Below are 25,295 nucleotides of genomic sequence, written 5' to 3'. Positions count from 1 at the left end.
GAGGTATAAACCTTTTTACCCCACCTGTCCAAGGCCCTAGATTCTCCTTCAAAGGGAACATGATTTTTTGCAAGTGTAGCCTTAATGCCTTTACGGCCCTGAGAAATAGTCTCTGGATCAGCAGTAAGATTCCTGAAAAGAAACTGAGAATCAGGAACTCTAATACCGGCCAAGTTTCCTGGGTGCAGGAGGAACAGAATAGGAGTCAAAGAATTCTCCACGAAAATGTTAACAACAACTTCCAAAACTGGAGGGATAGCCAGAGGCTTATGCTGTGGTAAATCCAAGAATTCTGTAATCCTCCTCTTAGACTGAGGATAGTCCTGACATTCCCACTTGAAATGCTCTGAGTGTCAGAGCATCTCCAAAAGAAAAATCTTCTGGAGGAGAGGCAGAAGGGATAGTCTTCTGCATCAGAATCCTCCAAAACCAGAATAAACTTGAGTCTTCCTCTTCATCAGCAGAATTGCATGAAACATCAGAACCTAAAGCAGACAAAACTTCGGGGGGAAAATCTCTAGCTCTCTAATAAGGAGGAGGTTGAGAGCCCCGGATAAGAGTCAAAAGATCACTAGCCATTTTAATCATCTGTGGCCAAGGAATTTGAGGTGAGGCCGGCACCTGCTTTTCAGTAAATTTGTAGCTGGAAGGCCTGCTAGAAAGCCGGAGGGACTTGTGTGGCCTAGCCACAGCGGTAGTCTGAACCGAGGTAGTCGGTCTGGGTCTGGTTGCAGGACGAAGAAAAGATGCCTTAGAAGCTGGTGCCTGCTTAGTGGCTTTGGACCCATTGGAGGCAGCGACTGGCGGAGGGTCAGAAGAAGTGGTAGCCTGCGGCATAGAGAACTCTAAAAGGGTCTCCATAGAGGCCTGTGACTGAACATCCACAGACCTTCAGGGGGGCTGCGAAAGCGCCTCACTGAATACCGCTGGGCCAATGACCAACTTAACGGGAACGTCGTCTGCCAACCTGACCCTAGGCCTGTCGTGGTCTTTATCTTGCACTTCTTAGAAACATCGGAAGTCAGGAGACCAGAAGATGCCATATCGAAGAACTTAGGCCAGAGTCTGAAATGCTTATATAAAATTTTTGTTCTACAGCATATGGTACGTGGATTGAAAGAAGCACAGAGATTACATTTAAAGATGTCGTGCTCAAGGCCTAAACAAGTGATGCAGTAAGAATGAAAATCACGATGCGGAATCCGTTTTTCTCAGGCAAGACGGTTATTAACTTTCTCTGACATTCGTTAAAGCAAGAAAAGAGGGTGCCCAACAGGGTATTTAGCTGAGGATGTCTTCAGCTGAAGTAGTTGGAATACAAAAGAAGGTAATCGGCTGACCGGCAGTCATGTGAATTGCTTCTGCTTCAGGCTCCACGGCAAGAAAGACTGAGGAAACTGTCAGCTGCCTTCCTTTATACCTGATGTCAGGTTTACAGCCGAAGGCGACTGACGTCCTATAATAAGGCTTTGGTATTCTGGCTGACTGTGGGCTGCCGGGAGCTGGATAACCCATTTGGTAAGGACTGCAACAGTGAAACATGATGAACATCACAGATGCTTGGGTACAAAGGATCATCACCAGAGGATACCATAATCCCTTCTTATTCACTCCCACCTTACCCAGAAGCTTACCCGACATGTCACCCAGTCAAAGGAAAGCTGCAGCTTTAGAGATATCGGAGCTGCTTCAAAAGAGTCATCCAAACAGTCCCCCCAAACCAGACAGGATCTGGCTTCTACTCAAGATTCTTTTTGGTGCCAAAAAAGACAGGGGACTGGAGACCAATTCTGGATCTTGGCACCCTAAACAAATTCGTAAAGACAGAAAAATTCCGGACGATCACGGTTCAGTCTATACTTCCACTTTTGGAAAAAGACAATTGGATGCACTCCGTAGATCTTGGATGTGTACTACCACATAAAGGTGCTCAAGAAGATATCTTCGCTTCCAGGCGGGAGCCAGTCATTACCAGTTTTGCATACTGCCCTTCGGACTCTCTACAGCCCACAGAGTGTTCACAAAGTGCATGGCAGTAGTCACAGCTCACCTGCGGCTTCAAGGATTCCAGATGTTTCCCTACTTAGACTGGCTCATTACTGGTCCAACAAGACATCTACTGGATCAGGCTTTGACTTAGACTCTAAACACTGCACAGCAGCTCGAATATCGATAAACTGGAGGACGTCAAACCTTACTCTGAGTCCGTCATTAGAGTGATTCTGGACACAATGACTTATACAGCCTCTCTACCAGATTACAGAATTCAGAGGGTCAAAGAACAGGTTCAGGCAATACTTTCACAAAATCTAGCCTCAGCTCGATCCGTTCTTCAATTGCTGGGATCGATGGCAGCCTCCATCACCATAGTCCCTCTAGCAAGGCTACACATGAGGCTTCTTCAGTGGCTGCTTCTTATTCAGTGATACCCATCCCAGCAGCACTTATCTTTTCCAATTCAAATAACCAAGATTTGCAAACAGGACTTGCTCTGGTGGATGTCAAACAACCTTCACCAGTGGTCTCGCCCCCTTCAACCCTCATCAGCCCAACGCCACAGTGACCATGGATGCCTCCCTGATGGGGTGGGGGGGCTGTTTCAGGGAAAGAGAGTCCAAGGCACTTGGTCACAGATAGAGGCCCATCTACATATCAGTGTCCTAGAACTGAGGGCGGTGCTACTAGCTTTGCAAGCATTCCAATCTATCCTTCCGTCAGGGACTATTGCAATTCAGTCAGACAGCATGGCAGTAGTCTGGTACATAAACAAGGGGGAACCAGATACATTTCTGAATTCAAGAAGATGTTTTGAAAACAGAGTAATCAATGTTGTATATTTTCCTTGTTAACTTTGCTTCTTCACTTCTGTGTGGGAAGTGTTTACCTACATGAATGTGTTGTGACAATGTGCTTGGATCTCTTTCCATAGCAGGCTAGAGAATGTGAATCAAGCAAATGTTCACCTGAGGATTTTTCTAAGACTGCACTGTAATCTTTCCAGGCATTTAATAAAACTTGTGCACTTCCTGAATTCCTTTTACTGCTTGTATACCCCCTTTCTCATCTATGTGTTTCAGAGCAGATTTCACAACAGTAGAGGTCAGATCCGTACAGCTGTTTAGAATGGTTTCTCCCCAACACCCACAAAAGTACTGCTCCAAACCATCAACTTTTGCATACGATTATTTCTTTACTCAGACTCCACAACATCAAGATACAAGTGAGGTGCTGTTGCAGGCCTCGTGGGCTCACACTTTTGTAAAAGAGTGAGATTCACCATTTGAGATGGACCCAGAGCAGACCCTCTGCTCCTCTTGATAGAGCGGATTTAGCAGAGGTGTTCTGAGCATGTCTTGAAGATATTTTCTGTACTTCCCACAGAGGGTGCACCAGGTGGAGGCTCCAGGGAAGAACCAGGATATGCTGGAGCAATTGTATCTTTCAGCTTGACTGGGAATGCTTGGAGATCCTGCAGGAGGGAGCTGAGGATAGGGAAATTAGGTCTACTATGCTCAGCTTACTACCACTGCTTCCCTCAGGCAAACTCTTTAAACAATGGAAGGATGAATGGTCTCATACTCAATGGTATAGTCGGCTATGGGGCAGTACATTAACATTTTCAGATAATGTATGTGCGCTATAGGCTTTCTGTAAAATGGAAACTGCATGAACCTTGTATCATCATGTACCCGATTAAGGTTTTCCACCAGCGTGTCATTCAAGTCCATTGCAGCATTTTCAAATGTCATCAGATGTATTTTTCCATCTGTTTCTCAGCATATGGGGTCTCAAATCTGACTTCGGCCATTTCTATGCTCTGGATCTGGTCCTTGGGCTCCTCCCCTTACCCATAACCCTTGTGTAGAGAGTGAGCTACCTTAGATCTCATTTGCTGCCATAAGCAATTGACAGATCTTTGGTGCTCAGGAAACACTTTAGTGGATATTCTTTAAAAGATAAGTATTTCTCATTTGGGTTGGCTTTTCCCTTTGTTTTAATATATCCTACATATCTTCCAGCACTTGGTACATGTTGAAGTTCTTCCCCTCATTCAGTTTTTTTTCTCCCTTTTCATATGTCTTGCTCCTCATACAGGACTTTACTAAGAAAAAAAGGGGCTGATATTTCTTTAAGGATCATAAGAAGTTATGAGGCTATTGGCCATGAGGCTCTTGCAGGCCTAGCCAAGAATTTAGCCCATGTTCCAACAAGTCAGCACCATATGCCACTGTCCAGCAGGGACACAGGTGGAATCCCAGAGGTGTATTTTCTGATCTGATGTTAATCTTCATTCATTCCTTACTAATGTGGGTCAGTTGCGTCCTCGGAACTGAGTCAGCCTTATAACAAGCTTGTGCCAGCCAGAAAAAACTCTCGAGCCAAGCTTTACTCATGCTGCTCCTCTGTCTGTAACCCCAGATCTCATTTGCAACGTAGATATCAAGACATGTCAAGCCAGCTTTCAATGAAGTACTTTAAAAAGTTATTATTCTAAAACTTTTCTACAGTTTTTTCTTTTTTACTTTAATAATCCCCTTCTGTTAGTCACTAAACTTTTACCCCATATTAAGTGTTTTTCTCCTGCTTTCCTTACCAATTTGGTAATCTCTAGTACCATCATTGGTACAGGCCTTCTCTGTCTCTATCTCAGAGTTTGTAAGTTGTATTGTTTTTTGTTTGTGACAGATATTTTCTACCAGTTCCTGCCATGTCTGAAAAGAAAGGGACAACAGGTTTCAAGCAATACGACCAATGCGGCCGCAAAATGCCTAACTTGGACACTCATTCATCCTGTGTCTACTGGGTGTTTCACACCTCACTATTCAACCACTTTGCAAAATTTTTAAAGGGTTCAGTTTTCATACCCTAAACGAGAGAATCAACCAAGTAATTTTAAAAGGCCTTTTAAGAACTCATTTTTCAAAGGCTATTTCTGGGTTGGAAGGCTCACCCCCTCTTGTGAAGCAGCATAAGAAAAGAAGTCACTCAGTCCCTTTACTTCATTATAGTGACAAGAAATCTACTGAACCAAAACCAAAAATATCTCAATTGGCACCAACGACTTTCGGCTCAGTGGCCTCAACCACCCTCTACGGTGCCGACCTCTGTTCCAAATCCACCGTAGTCTACTTCAGTCCCATCTTCAGTGACACTGCCTCCGGCACCAGCCACGGTACCAATAATGCCCACTGCACAGGCCATGGCTTCAGCCCCATCCTATTTGGCACCAACAATAGTGCATCCAACACCGGTCGCCACCCGCCTTTCCTATACATCTTACTGGTCCTGAGACCACTGTGCCAATAGGAGAAAGTGTATCTCTGACCCGATACTCCCGTATGGCAGATCCTTTCTTTGGCCAGCATTATAGCCCTTTTTTGGAATGGCCCAATTCTCCATTGGGGATATCTACCCAGTCCTCCAGGAACCTCTCTGAATTGGAGGTGATGCGACTTATAGATCAGCTGCTGACAGCCACAGGGATTTCAACACCTTCCAGGACTCCCCTCTCAACCGGAGTTGGGAGTTTTTCCTCTACTGACTCCTGCATATTCTCCTCCTTTGGTCCTCCCTGCAGGTATTGAAGCACCTGGCACCAACACCTATTCAGATTCCCACTTATTTGGTTCCACTGGTGGACCTCACTGTGATTCCAGAGCAGACCCTTTGGTCATCGGCTCACTTGGAGCCAAGCTATCCTCTGGATCGTAACTGGGCTGCTGGCACTGTGACCTAGTACGGTACTGATTTCTTTCTATGATGCCATCTACTGTGATTCCTGGAGTCTTGGCAGTACCAAGTCCTCTTGGGGCACCTTACTTGGGAGTGGGCTCTATGGAGTGGGGTGTGACCCTGGTTCCGAGGTTGTCCTTCTCAGTTCCAGGCTCCCACCCTTCTTCAGGCGGGCCAGCTTTCCAAGCGATGGAGAGGGCCCTTGCCTCTATAGACAAACCATCCACATCAGAATACCAGATGTGTCCTCCCTCTGAACTGCAGCTGGCTCAGGCCAACACATTCGGGACACTGAGCACAAGAGCCTCATGATACTTTAACGCAGGGTGCCCTCTCTTAGAAGTCCTCGTCAGAAACCCTTGCTGAAAAGGTACCACATAAGAGATTGTGCAAGAGGAAGCACGTGGACCCCCCCCCCCCGAACAGTCCTTCACCAAAGATATGGACTATGATGAAGGGGGGTCCCCACGGTCACCCCCCAAGGATGTCTCCTTTGAGACTTACTGGAAACTTTAAAGCAGCGAGGAGACTGGAAGCCCACCAACCCCTCCTCTGAGGAGTCTGTAGTCTTGCAAGCATTTCGTACTCACACCTCTACTTCTTGGGTGACCCTGCCTGCAGACAAACTAGTCCAACTCATCATTCAGCATGCATGGAAGAGTCCCGATACTATTGAACAAATCCTCTGGAGACCAAACAGAGTTTTGTGTCCGCCTGAAGAAAGTCCACACTGGTCCAAAGGCCTACTGGTAGATGCTGTGGTGGTGGCAGTGGCTACTAGAAAAGAGCTCACCAAGGAGAGCCAGACTGTCCATCCCCCAAACAGGGAGTCTCTGGCAGTGGACAGGTTAGGGAAGTGAGTGTTTGCCTCTTTGACCTTTGCCATTCGGTCCTTGAATTACTTAACGCACTTTACTAGGTTTCAGAGAGACCTAATCTCGGAACTCTCTGGAATCTTAGAAGGAGCAGTTTCTGATGAGATATGGGACAAAGTTGCCTCACAGCTTGCGACCCTGGAATTTATATCTAGCTCGTCCATGTGGTTAATCTCTCACGCTACCAAAGAGGTGGCTAGAGCTGCGGGTTCAGGTGTTGTCATGAGACGTCATGCCTGGATGCATCTTTGTGACTTTGTGGACCCTGTTAAGTCTTCCTTTCTTAACGCTCCAGTGGAAGTTTCTTCCTTTTTTGGCCCAAAAGTGAAAGACACGTTAGCCAGGTGTGTAAAGGATGGCAGGACCCTCTCTGCCATGGGTGCAAGTTTTTCCACCCCTCTACGATCCTACTTTAGGAATCGGAGGAATGGAAAGATGTGGCACAAGAAATCATATGATCTTTTCCATGACACACATGGCGAGTTTACTCCCAAGGGCAGAGGGGGGTAACTCATCGGGAAGACACCCCTACAAAGGCAGAGGGGGTCTGCGTAGCCAGGGATCCAGAGATTATTTCTCTGGACAGCCCTACTAGTGCTCCTGAAGAGCGGCCTGATTGCTTTCCTTGGAAGCAGTCAGGGGGTGTTTCTCTCTACACCACCCTGCCTGATGAACAATAACCGCAGATTATTGAATGCAGAATATCATAGCCGGAGGTTATCGCATACCTTTCAGCATTTACCCAAAACCATCAAGACAAATTCCTGATGTTCCACCCAGTCAAAGAAAGCAGCAGCTCAAGAGATAAGAAAGCTGTCTCAAAAACGTCATCCAAACAGGCCCACCAGACCAAAGAGGATCCAGATTTTACTCCAGGTTCATTTTAGTGCCAAAAAAGACGGGGAAATGGAGACTAATTTTGGATCTCCGCATTCTGAACAATTTTGTCAACCAAACATAATTCCGAATGGTCTCTGTTCAGTCTATCCTACCCTTCCTGGCAAAAAAACGATTGGATGTACTCAGATCTTCAAGATGTGTATTACCACATAAAAATGGACAAATGCTCCAGAAGATTTCTTTGCTTCTGGCTGGGAGCCAATCATTACCAATTCTGGGTGCTGCCCTTTGGACTATCTACAACCCCCAGAGTGTTCACCAAATTCATGGCAGTAGTAACAGCTCACTTGAAACTGCACGGATTCTGAATGTTTTCGTACTTAGACGATTGGCTCTTTACCACCCCCACCAAGCGTCTACTGGTTACAGCCTTAAACTACACTAAAACTAGCAAAATACCTAGGAATCTCTATAAACGGGGAGAAATGCAAGTTGACTCCTTCTCAAATCTTGGAATTTATAGGAGCGACTTCTGATACCCAGTCTTGCCTAGTGTCCCTGCCAGATCGCAGATTAGAGACTGAGGTCCCAACTCCGTGTGATACTTTCTCAAGACAAGGTTCCAGCTTGGGCTGTCCTTCAACTTTTAGGATCAACGGCAGCATCAACTACAATAGTTCCCCTAGCAAGGCTCCTGCTAACAGTCGTCCCCTTCGCACCATCTTGTATCATTTCAGATCTGCATAACAGTGATGCAAACAAGAATTAACTTGGTGGATGGAGCCAGAAAAAGACCCATGGAGTCACCCTTTCTCCCCATCTAAGCCCAAGGCCACAGTGGCCATGGACGCTTCTCTGATAGGGTGGGTGGCATTTTCAGGGAAAGACTATCCAAGGCATTTGGTAAACGATAGAGGCCAACGTGTATATCTGTGTTCTAAAACTGCAGGCAGTGCTTCTAGCGTTGCAAGCATTCCAGTCTGTCCTCTCGTCAGGAACAATTGCTGTCCAGTCCGACAACACGTCAGTGGTCTGGTACATCAGCAAACAATGGGGAACCAAGTCCTACCCATTGTGTCGAGAGGCCATGAGAATTTGGCAATGGGCGATAGCTTCCAACAGCTTTCTGATAGCAATGCACCTTCCTGGGAATTCCAATGTGATTGCAGACAAACTGAGCAGATGTATCCTCCTGCCTCACGAGTGGTCCCTCAATTTAATGGTAGCGGCCAAGATCTACAGCCGCTGGGGCCAGTCTTGCTGTGAATTATTTGCCTCTCTAGCAAATCACAAATGCAGCAGCTACTTTGCCCTAATTCACCCGCAGGGGGAATCCCCGAGGGACGCTCTAACACATGATTGACCCACGGGACTTCTGTATGCTTTCCGTCCCCTTCCCCCACAATTTGTAAAGAAGGCCCTTTGGGTGAAAAGCAGAGTAATCCTCATTGCACCCTACTGACCCCGACAAATCTGATTTCCCTTCCTCTGGCCTCACCTAGTATGCCAACCACGGATTCTGGACCCAACTCCGGAATTAATCTCACACCCTCAGGGGTTGATTCACCCAAGCATATCCAGTCTCAAGCTGACAGCTTGGTTTCTCCACTTCCAGTAACTGCCAGGCAGAATAACCTTACCTCCCCGGTACGTAACATTCTTCTGGCTTCACATAAACCATCCACCAGGAAAATCTATCTTAGCAAGTGGAATAAATTCCTTATTTGGTCCTGACAGAGAACTAGACTCTTGCTTAGCTCCTGTTAGTGTGGTTTTGGATTATTTGTCCGGTCGTCTTCATTCAGGAGCAGCAGTCTCCACCATTCAAGTACATTTGGCTGCTATCTCAAACTTCAGTAATGGATTCCAAGATGCATCCTTAATCTCCCATTCTTTCTAAAGTGACCTTACCTAAGTGATTAAGAAGTTGTATGTTTTGTCTACCAACATAATCAAATTCCTCTAATGAGCAAAGTCAAAGCACACTCCACCAGATCAGCGGCAACTTTTGTAGCTTTTCACTCAAGGGCTTCAGTGGATATCTGTAGCTGCAACTTGGGCTACCCCTCATACCTTTATCACTCATTACAAATTGGATTTGGTCTCCAGGGGGAGAGCATCCTTTGGTTCAATGGTACTCGGGAACATCCTTCCATAAGGGCCTCCCAGGACATAAAGTAGCTAGGGACTCTGTCCCATCAGTAAGGAATGAATGAAGATTAACATTGGATAACTGTATTTAGAGCACAACCTAAAGTGTTTGCTGAATTTCCTGTTTGCGCTTATTTTTAAAATTGTTTTTTTCTCAAAACTTGCATTTTATCTGTCTTTGGCCTAGCACTCTTGTGTGGGGTCATTTACTGCACTGTTATAACTTGTTAATACTTGTGAACCTCTGCTATCATTGAAAAAAACAAAAAAAAATCTTGCTTTTTTCCCACTTTTCTGAGATTTAAAAAAGTTCAGTTACAGGCTTGCTGTTCTTGAACTGTTTGTAAGTTTCTGTGAGGCCATTTTTTTGCTTGGGCTAAAGGGAAGTCTCTCTTGATCAGTGGCAGTGAAAAACATTGGGCAGCCTGGCTGCCCCTGTGGGGGTGGTTACTGACTTGAAACTGTAGTTTTATTGGCCATTTTGGGTCCATTCCAAAACTCCTTCATCTTTCTGTCTTAAAACCCTCTTTTGCACGTTTTTGTGCATAGCGCAACAGCGGGCAGCGCCGCCTAATTGGGTTTAAACTATTCCTGGCTCCACAAAGTCTGCTCTTCACTTTTTCCCTTAGAACTACTCTATCTCTCAATTTAAACACCATATTCTTATTCTAAGGTCCTTCACTGGTCCAATTAAGTAATCCTACAAGTTAGCACTATTAAATCATAAGCGCTACTTACTCTTCTGCTCTCTACGATTACCCTGTCGCCTATTGGTCCGTCTTAAATTCAGTTTCCCTATATTACTCTAGCATGTCCAAAGGTCAGTCAATGGTTTCCTCTCCAGTCCAGCTGGTGAATCTGGGAATTTTGAGGCAATGTTACAACTGTCTCATGTACACGGACAACTCTCTCCTCCTCCAAACAGGTTCAAATATATGTGAGAGATGCAACTATTTAGCCAAACTGGAGGCTGAGCTCTCTCATCTCAAAAATGGTGTAACCAGTCAGGAGGAGAAGGTAACCTCACACAGCACAATTCCAGTATCACATAGTCCCACCACATCACTGAACCAAACACATAAATGCACAAAAACATACTCGGAGGCTCTAAATAAAAATCTACCTTAGCAACAGAGACCTCCAAAGCAGACATCCAAGCAAACTCTACCTCAAAACAAAACACGCACAACACATAGCCCACAAAGTCAGTGTGTCAAGCAGCCACAGCCCTTAAGGCTGAATAACACACCTGATACTCTTGTAATAGGTGACTCTATTGTCAGACACACTGACGTCCCACTCACCAGGCTGAATAAAGAGAAGGTCACGGTGAGCTGCCTGTCGGGTGCTAGAATCCGCCACATAACGCAAGCACTCAAGTCACTCCAAAGCAAATACAAATATGACTCAGTCATTGTACATGCTGGTGTGAATGACCTGAGACGTACCTCCCTGGACTACATGAAAAGAGACAGAGGAGCTCTCTGATCATGTAGCCCAGGCTGGTATGACCCTGACCTTGAGCAGCATCTTACCCTCACCTAGAATGATGCCACAGTACAAAGACAAAATGATCGATTTTAACAATTGGCTAAAATTTTGGTGTCATTCAAAGGGGATCCAGTGTCTGTCAGCCTGAGATGACATGCTCGACAAGCCACGTTGCTTCGCTAGGGACGGCTTGCACCTGTCACCACTGGGCTTTCGGATATTGGCAAAGGCTCTTCCCACCACCATAGTGCCTTTTTTAGGCAAGACTCAAAAGTCAAACCCACTCCCATAGACAGCACAAGGAACAAGAAACTAAGGGTAATGCTGCTAAACGCCAGAAGTCTTAACCTCAAGATGCACGCACTCGAAGCTCTCCTCAGTATGGAGAACATCGATATCTGTGCAGTGACAGAAACCTGGTTCAAGGCTCCAGAGAGCACCCCAGCACTACCAGGCTATACCTCATATCATGCTGTTCGGCCCCAAAACCCGGATTGAAGCACAAAAGGAGGGGGAGTTTCCATATTTATCAAGGATATCCACACCTCCAGGTTAGTGGCATTGCACGAAGTATCGGAGACCATCCATGTGCAACTAACAGTGGGCAAGACTGCTTTTCAGTTTATAGCATCCTACAGACCACCCTCTCAAAGTCAGGAATCCCACTCGGCTTTCCTGAAACCATTATAGAACATGAAGATCTCTCCAAACACCATTATATTGGGCGACTTCAACTACCCAAACATTGACTGGGAGCACTACTCAAGCCCCAGCACCTTAGCCCAAAGGTTCCTGGAAATTATAAACTCAAATGCTATGGAACAACTAGTCACCACTCCCACAAGAGGGGACAACATACTAGACCTGATCATTACCAACATGGGGACTCTATGCTCCACACCAGAAGTATATTCCTCATTGGTAAGATCAGACCATAAATTAAACTCACTGGATGTCCACATCCCAACCCCACCCCCAGCCCAGAAAACCACAGTGAAAAACTTCTCAAAAGTGAACTTCTCACTTCTCAAAACTGAAGTGGAATCCTTCAAGGCCCCAGGGCCAGTGGAAACTATGGCCCAAACTGCAGAATCCTATATAAATGCATTCTATGGACATCTCCAGGAATGCATAGATCATGCTATCCCAAACAAAACCAAGACCCAATCATCCAAAGGCAGGCGTCCAGTCTGGTGGACCCCTGCCATAAATAAACTGTACAACAGAAGGAGGAAGCTACTACATGATAGAGCAAAATCCCTAATAGGGAAGGCATCTCTGATCAGTACTAGCAAAAATTACGATCCCTCATAAAATCCTCCAAGGCCAGCTTCGAGAGAAAAATTGCACAGGACACCAAAGACAATCATAAGGCTTTTTTCAGTTATGTTAGAAACCTGGGATGCAACTCCCAGACTTGTTCTGAGTTGATTCTAAATGACAAAAAATACATTGAACCCACAGACATCGCCAATATCCTGGCAGACAGGTTCAGTGCAAACTTCTCCACCCCAAAAGAGCAAGCATCTATCCCAGCAGAGGGCTGCCTCCCAAACATCTCTGATGCTCAGGTGAAGGCTGCCCTCTCCAAAGCAAAAAACATTGCTTCCATGGGACCAGATGGCATCCCAGGTTCCGTCCTACATGAACTCCAAGAGGAACTAATCCCTCAAATAAAACAGCTATACAATCTCAGCCTCACTACAGGATATGTGCCCACAGAATGGCGTACAGCAACAGTGGTCCCACTCCACAAAGGTGGAGCCTCTACGGACCCTGGAAACTATCACCCCATGCAAGGCTATGGAGAGGATCATCATGGAGCTCATAAACAAAGACATTGGGGACCTACAGACACTAGATCCTAGCCAGTTCGGCTTTGTCAAGGGCAGATCCTGCCTTTTGAACCTGGTTGACTTCTTTGAAACAGTCACCAAAGCCATAGATGAAGGGAAGGTAGTCCACACAGCTATCTGGACCTTGCAAAGGCATTTGACACAATACCCCACTCGGGCATCATAGATAAGCTATCCAGCTTAAATATAAACCCCTATGTCACAAGATGGGTCGCAAACTGGCTCAAAGACAGAACCCACAGAGTGAGAGTTGCTGGAGCCATTTCAGGCTCTAAACCAGTCACAAGTGGCGTCCCACAGGGGCCTGTCCTGGGACCACTTTTGTTCGGTATATACTTTTCCGAGGTACAGGCAAACGTGGGAGGACTATGGCTCACCAAGTTCGCAGACGACTGCAAACTGGGCGCCATAATCAACTCTCCAGCTGACACAAACATCCTTCAAAAAGGTCTCACAGAGACAGATAACTGGTGCCAGCGCCATGGTCTAAAGCTAAATGCCAAAAAATGTATAGTCATACCCTTTGGCAAAAACAATGTGCCCACAAATTACCACATAGGCGGAAACCCATTAAGTACAGAGAAAGTTATTAGGGACCTGGGGACCCAAGTTGATAGCAATCTGTCCTTGCCAAAGTGGTTAGAAAGACCTTCTACATAGCCCACCTCATCACAAAGGGTTTCACATCTAGATCAAGAGAGGTAATCGTGCCCTTTATTCATCCCTCATCAGGCCCATCATAGAATACAATGCCCCTTTTGGGATGTACCTTACCCGACACCTGCAGCAATTGGAAAGACCCCAAAAGTATCTCACCAAGAGGATCAAGGGTCTCAAACAGATGCCATATGCTGCTCGGTTAAAAAAACTCCAGCTCTACTCAGTTGCATACCGCCTACTTCGAGGCGATCTATGCCTGACATACAAAGCTATGTCAAGTCCAGAATTAATGGACATGCTCCACCTCAGTAAATCTAAATCCCTTAGAGCCACATGCTCGAGGGACTTGAACCTCAGTACAGAAATAAATAGAACTTGCTGGAGGGACAGGTTCATAACCCATTGGCTCCCTTTGCTCTGGAATAGAATTCCAGTTCATGTGAGGCAGAGCACCTCACTGAATCTCTTCAAGAAGAATCTCGAGAGGTGGATGGGGGATCGTAGGTTTGTCCCAGGGATTACTCCCGTGTCGGTATTAGACAGAGGCACAGTAAACTAAACCTTAAAGGGCACAGTATACTCAAATCAAGGGGTGGCGTAAGCCATACAGAATCGGGCTAGGCTTATAATTGCCTCAGGGCAGATAGCCTAGTATGAACCTATGAACCTATAAAGAAGTTCTGTTCTTACCATAACGTTCCATCTGTGTTCATCTTCATTTATTCATTACGTCCCACCCTCCTTCCCCCTCCAAGGGGCTCCTGGAGGTCCAGATTTGGTCCAAATCCCACATTAGAGGACCTGCTCAGAAAAAGCTTCTGCTTTCTTTATCACGGGCAAACTCTATCTGAGTTAACAGGGAGAGGGGGCAGTATGGGCAATGCTTAGCTTGAGAGTTTTTGGCTGGCACGTTTGTTATAAGGCCGACTTGTTTCTGCGAATGGAACAGCACCCATCGGTAATGAATGAATGAAGATGAAGATGAACACAGATGGAACTTTATGGTAAGAACATACCTACTTTTTCTCCATCCAGTTACCCAGGTTGCGCTTGAAAAGGGTTAATGAGGTACTCTACTAGACTTTGAGAGGGAATCTATTCCACAAGAGGAATTGTCTTTGGGACACAAATCTGTCCTGCTAACAAGACCTTTTGATGTCACAGACCAGGTTGAGGTCACACATGCAGGTTACTTGTGGATATGCAGCAGTCCCATCAAGGAGGGTTCTGAGATTGCTTTGTATGCCACACAGAGGTCACCTCTAAGGAGTCTGTAGGAAGACTAAGTAGAAGGACAGGGCCTTGAGCCTATCTGTTTAGGGTAGAAGTTGAGGCCCTGCATTCTCCTGGTGAGGAACATCTGTGTCTCTACAGCTGCTGCATGTGCTTTGTGAGGTATATGACGAAAGGGGCATTGCAATCAGTAATGGGTCTTATAAGGGAAGAATACAGGGATGTTATGACCACCTTGTCCCTGGATGAGATACCCTTACTAATGAGGTGGGCCATGTAGAAAGCTTTCCATACAGTGGAGGCAATATGGTGATCAAAAGTCAGTTTGCTATCAACCTGGGTGCCCAAGTCTCTAATGACTGATTGTGTGCTTGGGACCTTATTCTCAATGTGATAATATGTGGGGATGCCACTCTCCCCAAAGGGGATGATGCATTTTTTTGGCATTCAGTTTGAGGCCATGTTTCTGGCACCAGTCATTTGTTTGGGTGAGACCCTCTTGGAGGATGCCCACATCACTTGGGGAATTGATGATGGCACCCAACGTGCAGTCATCTGCACACCTGGTCAGCCATAGCCTACTGGTTTTGGCCTGCACCTCAGAAAAGTATATCCCAAACAGCGTAGGCCACAAGACTGATCCCTGGGGTACACCGCTCGTTAAGGGTCTACTGTTTGAGGTGGCTTCCCCTATTTTGACTAGGTGGGCTCTATCAGTGAGACAGTAGTTTCCTTACTTTAAATGGGCTATTTTTTGTCTGTGTCTTTACATCTTTCTTTTCTTCTAGGATGGCAGATGAGCCTTCATGCTTTAAAAATGTGTAGCTTGCTCACACAAGCTACCAAACCGGGGCTGTCGCAAGTGCATGTAATGTTTAGGGCCATCTCACCTTGACATCTCCTGCTCCATTTGCAAGGCTTTTGGCCAATAGGTCATTAACAAAAGTAGAAATAAACTAATTTTGAAGAGGTTCCTTCAGCCTTCAATGAGATGAACCTTTTTTTGAATCAGGGATGTTTGCTGCTGCTTCCTCCTCTCCTTCAACTAAAAAGGTGTCTAACAAGTCAAAAGATAGAGATTCAGACAAAAAAAGTCTACAACTTTCAATAAGAGACCTCTAGCTTCTAAAATTTCTAGACCTTCTGAGCCAAAACAGTTTCCAGCTCCTCTAATCATAGGATGCCACACACCTAAGTTCTCCCTGGATAATATCTCCCCTAGGCTCCAATCTCTAATTGGACAGGCCTCGTTACCATTCTAGACTACCACCCTCTACATCTTCTCTTGGGTCAACTAGGTCTACCAGGAGTCTCACTGAAGCTGAAATGGATAGGATAATGAGAATTCTTTGGACTCTCTTCTGATTGGCTTATCTTACAGCTCTGGCTGCTATTGGAGCCGGACATACTACTTCCCCATACTCTTTAGTGGCTCCCTCTCTGATCGAAGCCCCTGGATCTGACCCTCACCCAGAGCATGTCTGCACTGGTGACAAGACTCCATACTTCTTGACTCAGTTCTCTGACAAAGTCAGTTCCAACTCTTTTGGATTCATCTGAGTCTTGGAGCTAAAACACTGGTGTCTCTGACAGGGTAGGTTCGAACCAAAGATCTTCAAATCTGTTTCTCCCTCTAGGAGTGACAGCACTTGATAATTCTGATCTAGCATTAGCCTTAGATCCCAGCCGAACAGCATCTAGGGTTGAGTCATTCAGGAGTTTCAGTTCCTACATCAAAGTTCTCTTGTTCTGTCAAGCTCTGCATTCAAAGGTTTTGAGAGAGTGCTCTGTCAACCTTGAGAGAAGACTACCCCTTGGGATTGGATCCAACCTCCCATAGGATTTCCCAGGGTCTGCAGCCTACTCTTCTTGCCCTGTCAGGACAGCCAGTTTCCAGAAGCATTGAATCAGTCCTCCTAGGAGAGAATAAACACAAGTGCAAAAGGAGGCACTTGGATTCTCATGAGGAATCCCCTGCCACTGACATTGACAGAGATGATTCTCCCAGATCCCCCCTTGAGGACATCTCATTCGGGGAGATTCTTGAACTTCCAAACAGAAAGGGTGCAGAGCCAGTTTTCCTTGAGGCTTTTGGTTCTGGCCCAACTACTTGGGTAGTCCCCCTGGCCAATGAGCTAGCAGACCTGATCTCTTTCTGGGTGCAGAAGGAGCTGGACAAAGCGGAGCCTCTTCCCCAGAAGCCCAAAAATTGTCTTGTGCTAAAAGACCATCCCATTTGGGAGCAAGGGCCCCAAGGTGGATTCCATGGTAGTGGTGGCAGCCACAAAGGAGGAGCTTGCAGAATTTTCCTCTATCCATCCACCAAACAAGGAATCACATGCATTGGACAGATTTGAGAAGCGTGTTTACTTCACATTTTCTTTTTTGGAAAGAGCACTTAATTACATGTCACATATTATGCTTTTTCCAAATGGCTTTGACCAAAGAAATTACAAAATATCTCTGGGACCTTGTCTGCAGATTAAAAAAAAATCTACTGATTCACAATTGGCTATTCTACAGTCTTTATCCAGTGTCTCTTGAGTCTTATCTCTAATGCCCCAGAGGGTGTATTAAGAGCAGCTAACACAGGTATTTTCATAAGGAGACATGCCTGGATGCGGTTATGTGACTTAGTCGAGCATTAAGATAGCTTTCATCAGCTGTGATTGTCACAGTACATATCTTATGTATATCATGAAATACGCCTATCACTTACTTCAATTCCAAAAGCTCATTTCACTAGATTTATGGGTTTGTTTACAGCCTTCTTTTCTAGTGTACCAGTTGATATTTGTGCTGGTCCATACTTTCATCTGACACTACAAACTGGATGTACATTCCTGGTTTAGAGCCTCCTTTGGTTCACTTGTGCCCTGGAATATCCTTCCATAAGACCACCCGAATAGTAAAGTAACTGTGAACTGTGTCCTATACATTAAGGAGTAGATAGAAAAGACAACATCAGATACGAAAGTTATGTACTCACCATCACAGTAGATCTGTGTTGTCTGTTTCTGTCTTTCCTCGACTGTCTACCCACCAAGCTCCTTCCCTTTTTGTGTCTATAGTTTTTCACATTGTCATTCTGGGATGACTCGAGCAGACCTAACCTTGGCTCCTGGAAGTTATCCCCACACCCACCCCACCCCCTGGCAGCGTTTAAGTCAGATAATCTGAGGTAGCTTGCACTCTACACAAGGATTATGGGTAGGGGAGGAGCCTGAGCACTGGATGCAAAGTTTTGAAGTGGCCAGAGTCTTATCTGAAACCCTATACAGTGAGGAATTCCTATCAGCTTTACCTCAATGGTATGATATACAAATTAAAAAAAATGAAGTCCTACTTCTCTTTTAATAGTACATAGTCAGGTGCAAAACTTGCAAAAGTAACTTAATGACTTTGAATGTTTGTGTGTTTATATGAAGACAGCAAACTGGGGAAGAGGCAGTGTAGAAAGAAGCACTACATTGTAATGCAGATCATAGATGTACAGAACATGCTACATCTCTTTGAAGCAATATTATCTGAACCCATCCTAGATATTCTTCCAAAAGCAATACTTGAAGGAAGCTTGTACATCTGTTTTGTGCCTGAAATTCATAAACTTACCTTTGAGACTAAAAAATTTCCAGGCAGATATTTTCCTCCTTTGTGACAGCATCAGAAGAAAATGAATGTTTAAGTGAAACAGCCATTTCACTGAATTTAAACTAATCTGTCCTTGAATAAAATGGGATTAAATGAATGTTATTAAATAAATTTCCTTAGTATGTTTGCTACACTGACATAAAGTGAAGTCTATGTTGAGGCATGAACTCTCCAGTATTTTCAGCATAACTATAGAGTAATTTAACATAACTATAGAGTAATTTAACAAAACTATACAAGTTTTTTAATAAATCTGTGAGAATATGTTAGATGTAATATAAAGTATCTGCAACAAAAAGACAAAGAAAAAATGTTTTGGCAGATTACTGATAGAAAACTTTTCTTTGCATTTCCACAGATGACGGTGACTCAGCTAAGGTGAGTACTCTTTCAGATTGTTCTGTTGTACTCTATATGTTACTATATAAACCCATAGCTACACACTCATAGGTATATCCCTTGATAACGATATACCGACAGATTTAAACCTTAAAAATAGCAAATGACAACTGGCAAGCCTCCCATTCTAAACGCTAAGACAGGACTCACTTGATAGAAGCAGTACAGGTGTCTTATACATGCAGATGGAGTTTAATGCAAGATAATCATAAAGCTGAAGGTTGTCTTTGTAAATTACACAAAGTGCCAAGTCACCTGGGGTGGTCATAAAGCAGTCTTCTTTTTCTTTCGGCTGTTTCCGTTAGGGGTCACCACAGCAGATCATCTGTTTTCATTTCTTCCTGTTCTCTGCATCTTGCTGTGTCACACCAACCACCTGCATGTCCTCTCTCTCACCACATCCGTGAACCTTATCTTAGGCCTTCCTCTCTTCCTCTTACCTGGCAGCTCCATCCTTAGCATCCTTTTCCCAGTATGCCCAGCATCCCTTCTCAGCACATGTCCAAAGCAACTCAATCTTGCCTCTCTGGCTTTGTCTCTAAACCGTCCAACCTGGGCTGACACTATAATTATTCCTAATCTTGTCCACCCTCATTACACCCAGTGCAAATCTTAACATGAACTCTGCCACGTCTAGCCCTTGACACCTGCCTTTTTGTCAGTGCCATTGTCTCCAACCCATATAACATAGCTGGTCTCGCTACTGTCTTGTAGACCTTCCCTTTCACTCTTACTGGTACTAGTCTGTCAAAAATCACTCCTGACACTGTTCTCCACCATGCCTGAACTCTCTTCTTCACCTCTCTTCCACACTCATCATTACTCTGAACTGTTGATCCCAAATATTTAAACTCCTCCACCTTCGCCAACTCTACTCCCCTGCATCCTCACCATTCCTCTATACTCCCTTTCATTCACACACATATAGTCTTGGTCCTGTTGACCTTCATTCCTCTCCTCTCTAGAGCATATCTCTACTTCTCCAGAGTCTCCTCAACTAGTTCACTACTCTCGCTACAGATCACAGTATCGTCAGGTACTCCTGTCTGATTTCGTCTATCAACCTGTCCATCACCATTGCAAATAAGAAAGGGCTCAGAGCTGATCCCTGATGTAAACAACTCCTCTCTAGGCAGCCTGTCATATGCTTTCTGAAAGTCCACAAAGACACAATGCAACTCCTTCTGACCTTCTCTGTACTTCTCCATCAACACTGTCAGAGCAAGCATTGCATCTGTAGTGCTCTTTCCTGGCATGAAATCATACTACTGATCTTTAATTATCACCTGTGTTCTTGACCTAGCTTTCACTACTCTTTCCCATAACTTCATGCTGTGATCAGTTTTATCCCTCTGTAGTTACTACAGCACTGCACATCACCCTTATTCTTAAATACCGGTACTAAAACACTTTATCTGAAGTAGGCACTTCATTTGTCAGCAACATTTGGGATACGAATCTGATCTCGGATCCGAGCCGGCAACTTCTACCATAGCATTGATCCGAGCTCCTAGCTCCTCCCTTTACCCATAATCCCCTGCCAACCCTGACTGACCTCCGACTGTTTGCTGCGCTTCAAGCTACAAGCTAGGTTCCTGAGCTCCTGGTGGATCGAAACTTGTGAGAAAGAAATTGCTAATTTTCTTCCTTTTTTCTGTTGCTGTGAGCGAGAGTGAGTGGTTAGGTACCCTATAGCCTTTTTTAGCTAACTAAATTTTATTTTTTTTGTGATCCTTTTCTCCTCCCTTCCTCGCTGGTCGTAGTGTGTGTGTGGTGTGTTTAGGGGCCTAGTGAGTGTGTTTTCCCTTTATTTAAAATGTCTGAGGCCCCTAAAGCCATTTTTTCTAAGTGCACCGAGTGTGACCATAAGCTTTCACTGGCGGATGGTCACACTCTGTGCGTTAGGTGCCTTGGGGTTGAACACCTCTCCTCTGGATGCGCAATTTGCGTGGCGTTCAACCCCAGAGCACTTAATGACCGGAGGTCGAAGCTGATTCTGGCGGGCCTTTTGCCCTCAGATCAGGCTCTGGCCTCCAGTACTTCTGTGGCCGCTGTCCAGCCCTCGGTGGCGGCCACTCCTGCCCCCCTCCCTCCGAACGGGACTCAACCTCCCACTTCAGCTCCGGAGGAGAGGGAGGCCAAGAAAGACAAGCGGAGAGAGAAGCACCATAAGCGGCAGGCCGAGGACTCCTCCTTGGCCCCGCCCGCCAAACTGGCTTCTCCCTCCAGGGCTTCTGGATCGTCTCCTCCTCGGATTCGATCCCCTTGCTTCTCACCGGGACCCGAGGAGGGGGTGACCTGGTCCTCGTCGAGGTCATTGAGGTGGCACTCCAGGCCTGCATCGGTGGCCTCTTCGAGGTCCACTTATAGCATGTCGGATGCAGACATGGACCGGATGATGAGGTTCATCCAGGCCCAGCTGCAGATGGGAGTGCTCTTGCCTCCCCCCCCTTCTGGGGGGGGGGAGCTCGACCCCATTCTTTGCTACAATCGCTCCTTCTCCGACCCATTTTCTGGGTTCGGAGCGTTCGGAGCCAAGCCGCGTTGGATCCGGGGGTGGGCCGGAGCCGACAGTACTGGGCACTTCGGCACCGACTGTTCCCTCGAGTTTGTCGGATCCGACCTCTCGGAGCCGCGGGCCGAGCTTCGGATCCGAGGGATTCTGTGTGCATTCGGCTCCGTCCCTGTCGGAGCACTCGGGTCCTTCGGATCCGATGGTCTCGGCCCTGGGTTCGGTCCCCGCTTCGGATCTGGGTGGGAGTCGAATCTCAGATCCTATCGAGGGCGGCTCCCCCTCTGCTTTCACTGCGGTGGAGAGAGCACTGTTGAGTGCATCCGGACCTCTGGTCCTGGCTTCGGCTCCCCCCCTGCACTCCCTCTCAGCTGGTCCAGGCTCCCATCACCCGGCCTTTGGGGCAGCCTGCTTCAGCGCCTCGGGATGTTCCTTCGGAACATGACATTGCTGGTGAGACTTCCTCGGACAGCCCCCACGAGGAGGTTCCTCACAAGTCTAAGTGTAAGAGGAGGTACGTGGACTCCCCCGAGTCCCTTACAGAAGGTACGGACTTAGATGAAGGGGAAGGCTCCCCAAGTTCACCCCCCGAGGATGTCTCCTTTGGAGACATCATGGAAATGCTTAGGATCGGGGGGGGTTGGTCTGCCCCCAAGTCTTAATCCGATGAGTCCGTATTCCTAGAGGTGTTCGAAGCAGGGCCATCTACCTCTTGTGTGTCCCCCCCTCCGACCCCCTGGTGGACCTTATTGCCACCAGGGCTTGGAGGGAGCTGGACACTGTAGAGCCAGTCCCCAAGCATCCGGACAGGATCTTGAGTGCCCCCACAGAGAGAACCCATTGGAGCAGAGGTCCCCCTGTCGATGCCATGTTGGTGGCGGCAGCCACCAAGAGAGAGTTGGCTCAGGAGAGCCCCACGGTCCAACCACCGAGCAAGGAGTCTCATGCGATGGACCGCCTTGGGAAGCAGGCCTTCAGTTCAGCAACCTTCTCGATGAGGGCACTGAACTATATGGCACATGTCATCCGGATGCAGCGGGATCTGATGAAAGAATACGGTGCCCCCCCCCCAGAGTCCATGTCGGAAGGGGACAAACAACTGTACTCCTCCCGAATGTCCACTCTACGGTCCATTTCTAACACCTCTATGCGGCTTCTGTCTCACGCCACTGAGGGAGCCACTAGAGCTGGCTGAGTTGGCCTGGTCATGAGGCGACAAGCCTGGCTCCGACATTGTGACTTCTCTGAACCCTTTAAGGCGTCATTCGCGAATGCCCCCTTTGATGGTTCTGCTCTGTTTGGCAAAACCGTTCACGACACTTTAGTCCAGAGCGAGAAAGTCAGGAAGACGTTGTCTGCCATCTGAGTCCGCTTCTCTGCTCCCCAGAGGTCATTTTCTAAGAACCAAAAGGGTCAGAAGAAGATGTGGTTCCGGAAATCGCATCAGTCCCAGTCTGTTCCGGATAACCAGTCCTCTCGTGGCAGAGGAGGACAGGGAGGACACCACCCTAAAGGCAGAGGGGTCCCAGGAATTTTGGGTCCAGAGAACCCTTCTCTGAGAGGCCCACGCAGAACCCCTGAGGGGTTGCCCGGTTGCTCCACTCTGGAGGCAGTCGGGGGGGCTTTTTTCGAGGCACCTAGTAATGTGGGAGTCCATAACAGATCGCTGGGTGCTTTGCATCATATCCAGAGGTTACCAAATTCCCTTTATTGTAACCCCCAAAACCAGAAGCCTCCCCGACGTACCACCCAGTCAGAGGGAGGATGCTGCTATGGAAATTCAGCAGCTTTTACAAAAAAGAGCCATCCAACCCGTCCCCCCAGATCAGCTCGGTTCAGGGTTTTACTCCAGGTTCTTTCTGGTGCCAAAGAAGACAGGGGACTTGAGGCCCATCCTCGACCTCTCTCTCTTGAACCTGGCAGTACCCAAAGAAAAGTTCTGGATGGTCACGCTGCAATCTATTCTCCCCATTACGGGAGCACGATTGGATGTGCTCGATAGACCTCAAGGATGTGTACTATCACAGTCTAGTTGACAGACGCTCCAGGAGGTTTCTCCGCTTCCAGCTGGGAGTCAGTCATTTTCAGTTCAGGGCCCTCCCCTTCGGTCTCATCTCAGCCCCCAGGGTGTTCACCAAAGTCTTAGTGGCAATAGCAGCCCACCTGAGACTCCAGGGAATTCAGGTCTTTCCGTACCTGGACGACTGGCTCCTTACCGCCCCTACAAGGCATCTGCTCTGTTCATGCAGGGATTACTTCCTCAATCTTGCTCCACGTCTAGGATTGACAGTCAACATGGCCAAGTCCTTTCTGGCTCCTACACAGGTAATAGATTTCATAGGGGCGAGACTGGATTCCAAACTAATGCTTGCTTTTCTGACTCAAGATCGGCTTCAGAACCTGAGGTTGCATGTACAGGCCATCCTCCAACTTCAAGCTCCACCGGCAGAATTGGTCCTGAGTGCTCTAGGGTCCATGGCGGCAGCAATTTCTCTGCTGCCCTTCCCCGTCTGAATATGTGGGTCCTGCAGTGGACCCTTCAGGTGCAATGGTCCCTGTCTCGCAACCCTATGTACCATCCCATTCCCCTAAACAGGACTTGCAGAAGGTCGCTCGTGTGGTGGCTCCAGTCCCTGAGCCTCCACACAGGACTTCCATTCTCGATGCCTCCTCCCATCGCTACAGTGACCACGGACGCTTCTCGCCTGGGGTGGGGGGGGCATTATTCAGGCAGAACGGTCCAGGGCACATGGAACGACATAGAGACCTCCTTGCATATCAATGTCCTAGAGATGAGGGTGGTGCTTTTGACGTTGCAGGCACTTCACGACCTTCTTCCGATTGGGACGATTGCGGTACATACGGACAACATGTCAGTGGTCTGGTCCATTAACAAACAGGGGGGAACCAGGTCTTATCCTCTTTGTCGCGAGGCCATGAGAGTGTGGGAATGGGCGATATCCACCAACCGCTTTCTTATTGCAATGCACATTCCGGGACGGTCCAACATCCTAGCAGACAGGCTGTCGTACAATCCTGACTCCATACGAATGGTCTCTCAATCCTCAAGTAGCAGAGCGAATATTTGCCCAATGGGGGCAACCCTGTTGCGATCTTTTTGCCTCTCCCTCAAATACCAAATGCAACAGTTACTTCGCCCTAATTCCCCCCTCTGGGGGAGTCCCCGAGAGACTCTCTAGTACATGCTTGGCCTCCCGGTCTTCTTTACGCTTACCCTCCACTGCCCCTGATGCTAAAACTTTTACAGAAAGCCAGTCGGTTGGGGAGCAAGATGATCCTCATTGCCCCATTCTGGCCTCGTCAGACATGGTTCCTGTACCTATGGTCTCTCCTGATTCATCTGCCCTGGATTTTGGATCCTCTTCCAGATCTCATTACTCACCCCCTGGGTCTTCTGACCCCAACCTGGTCAACCTCAAGCTGATGGCTTGGTTGCTCCAGTTCCACTCTTGATAAGGACTCCCGGAATCTCCTCACCAGTCAAAGCCATTCTAGTAGCAGCACACAAGCCATCCACCAGAAAGGTCTATCGGAGTAAGTGGAAACGCTTTTCCATCTGGGCTGAGCACTGTCATTTAAATACTTTTACAGTGCCTTTAACATCGGTTTTGGATTTTCTATCTACCCTTTTTCATCAGGGGGCTAGCTGTTCTACAGTCAAGGTGCAACTAGCAGCGATTTCGCACCATCATGTTGGGCATGAGTCTGGCCCTCTTATTACCTCCAAGCTCTGTAAAGCTTTCCTTAAGGGCACCTTCCTCCTCAGCCCTCCTGTCAGGGAGATAGTACCCCCATGGGATTTAGCTTTAGTTCTACAGGCCTTGACTAGCCCCCCTTTCGAGCCAACAGCCACGGTTGATCTCAAATACCTCT

The 25,295-nt window shown here is 47.0% G+C and overlaps 1 protein-coding gene across 1 annotated transcript in view; it reads left to right on the top strand.

Moving 5' to 3' along the window:
• LOC122811276 (tumor necrosis factor receptor superfamily member 10B-like) overlaps positions 1-25,295 on the top strand; it is a gene marked incomplete in the record, with an annotated part of 590,662 nt that overhangs the window by 364,989 nt on the left and 200,378 nt on the right. The window contains 1 exon segment of the mRNA XM_044083011.1: positions 18,849-18,868. Within this exon segment, the coding sequence (XP_043938946.1) occupies positions 18,849-18,868 (20 nt within the window).

Source organism: Protopterus annectens, chromosome 9.part0, assembly GCF_019279795.1.
Source record: "Protopterus annectens isolate FY-2018-M chromosome 9.part0, PAN1.0, whole genome shotgun sequence".
Lineage (NCBI taxonomy): Eukaryota > Metazoa > Chordata > Ceratodontiformes > Protopteridae > Protopterus > Protopterus annectens.
Note: the sequence above shows the minus strand (reverse complement) of the source record. Positions and strands in the feature narration are given on the sequence as shown.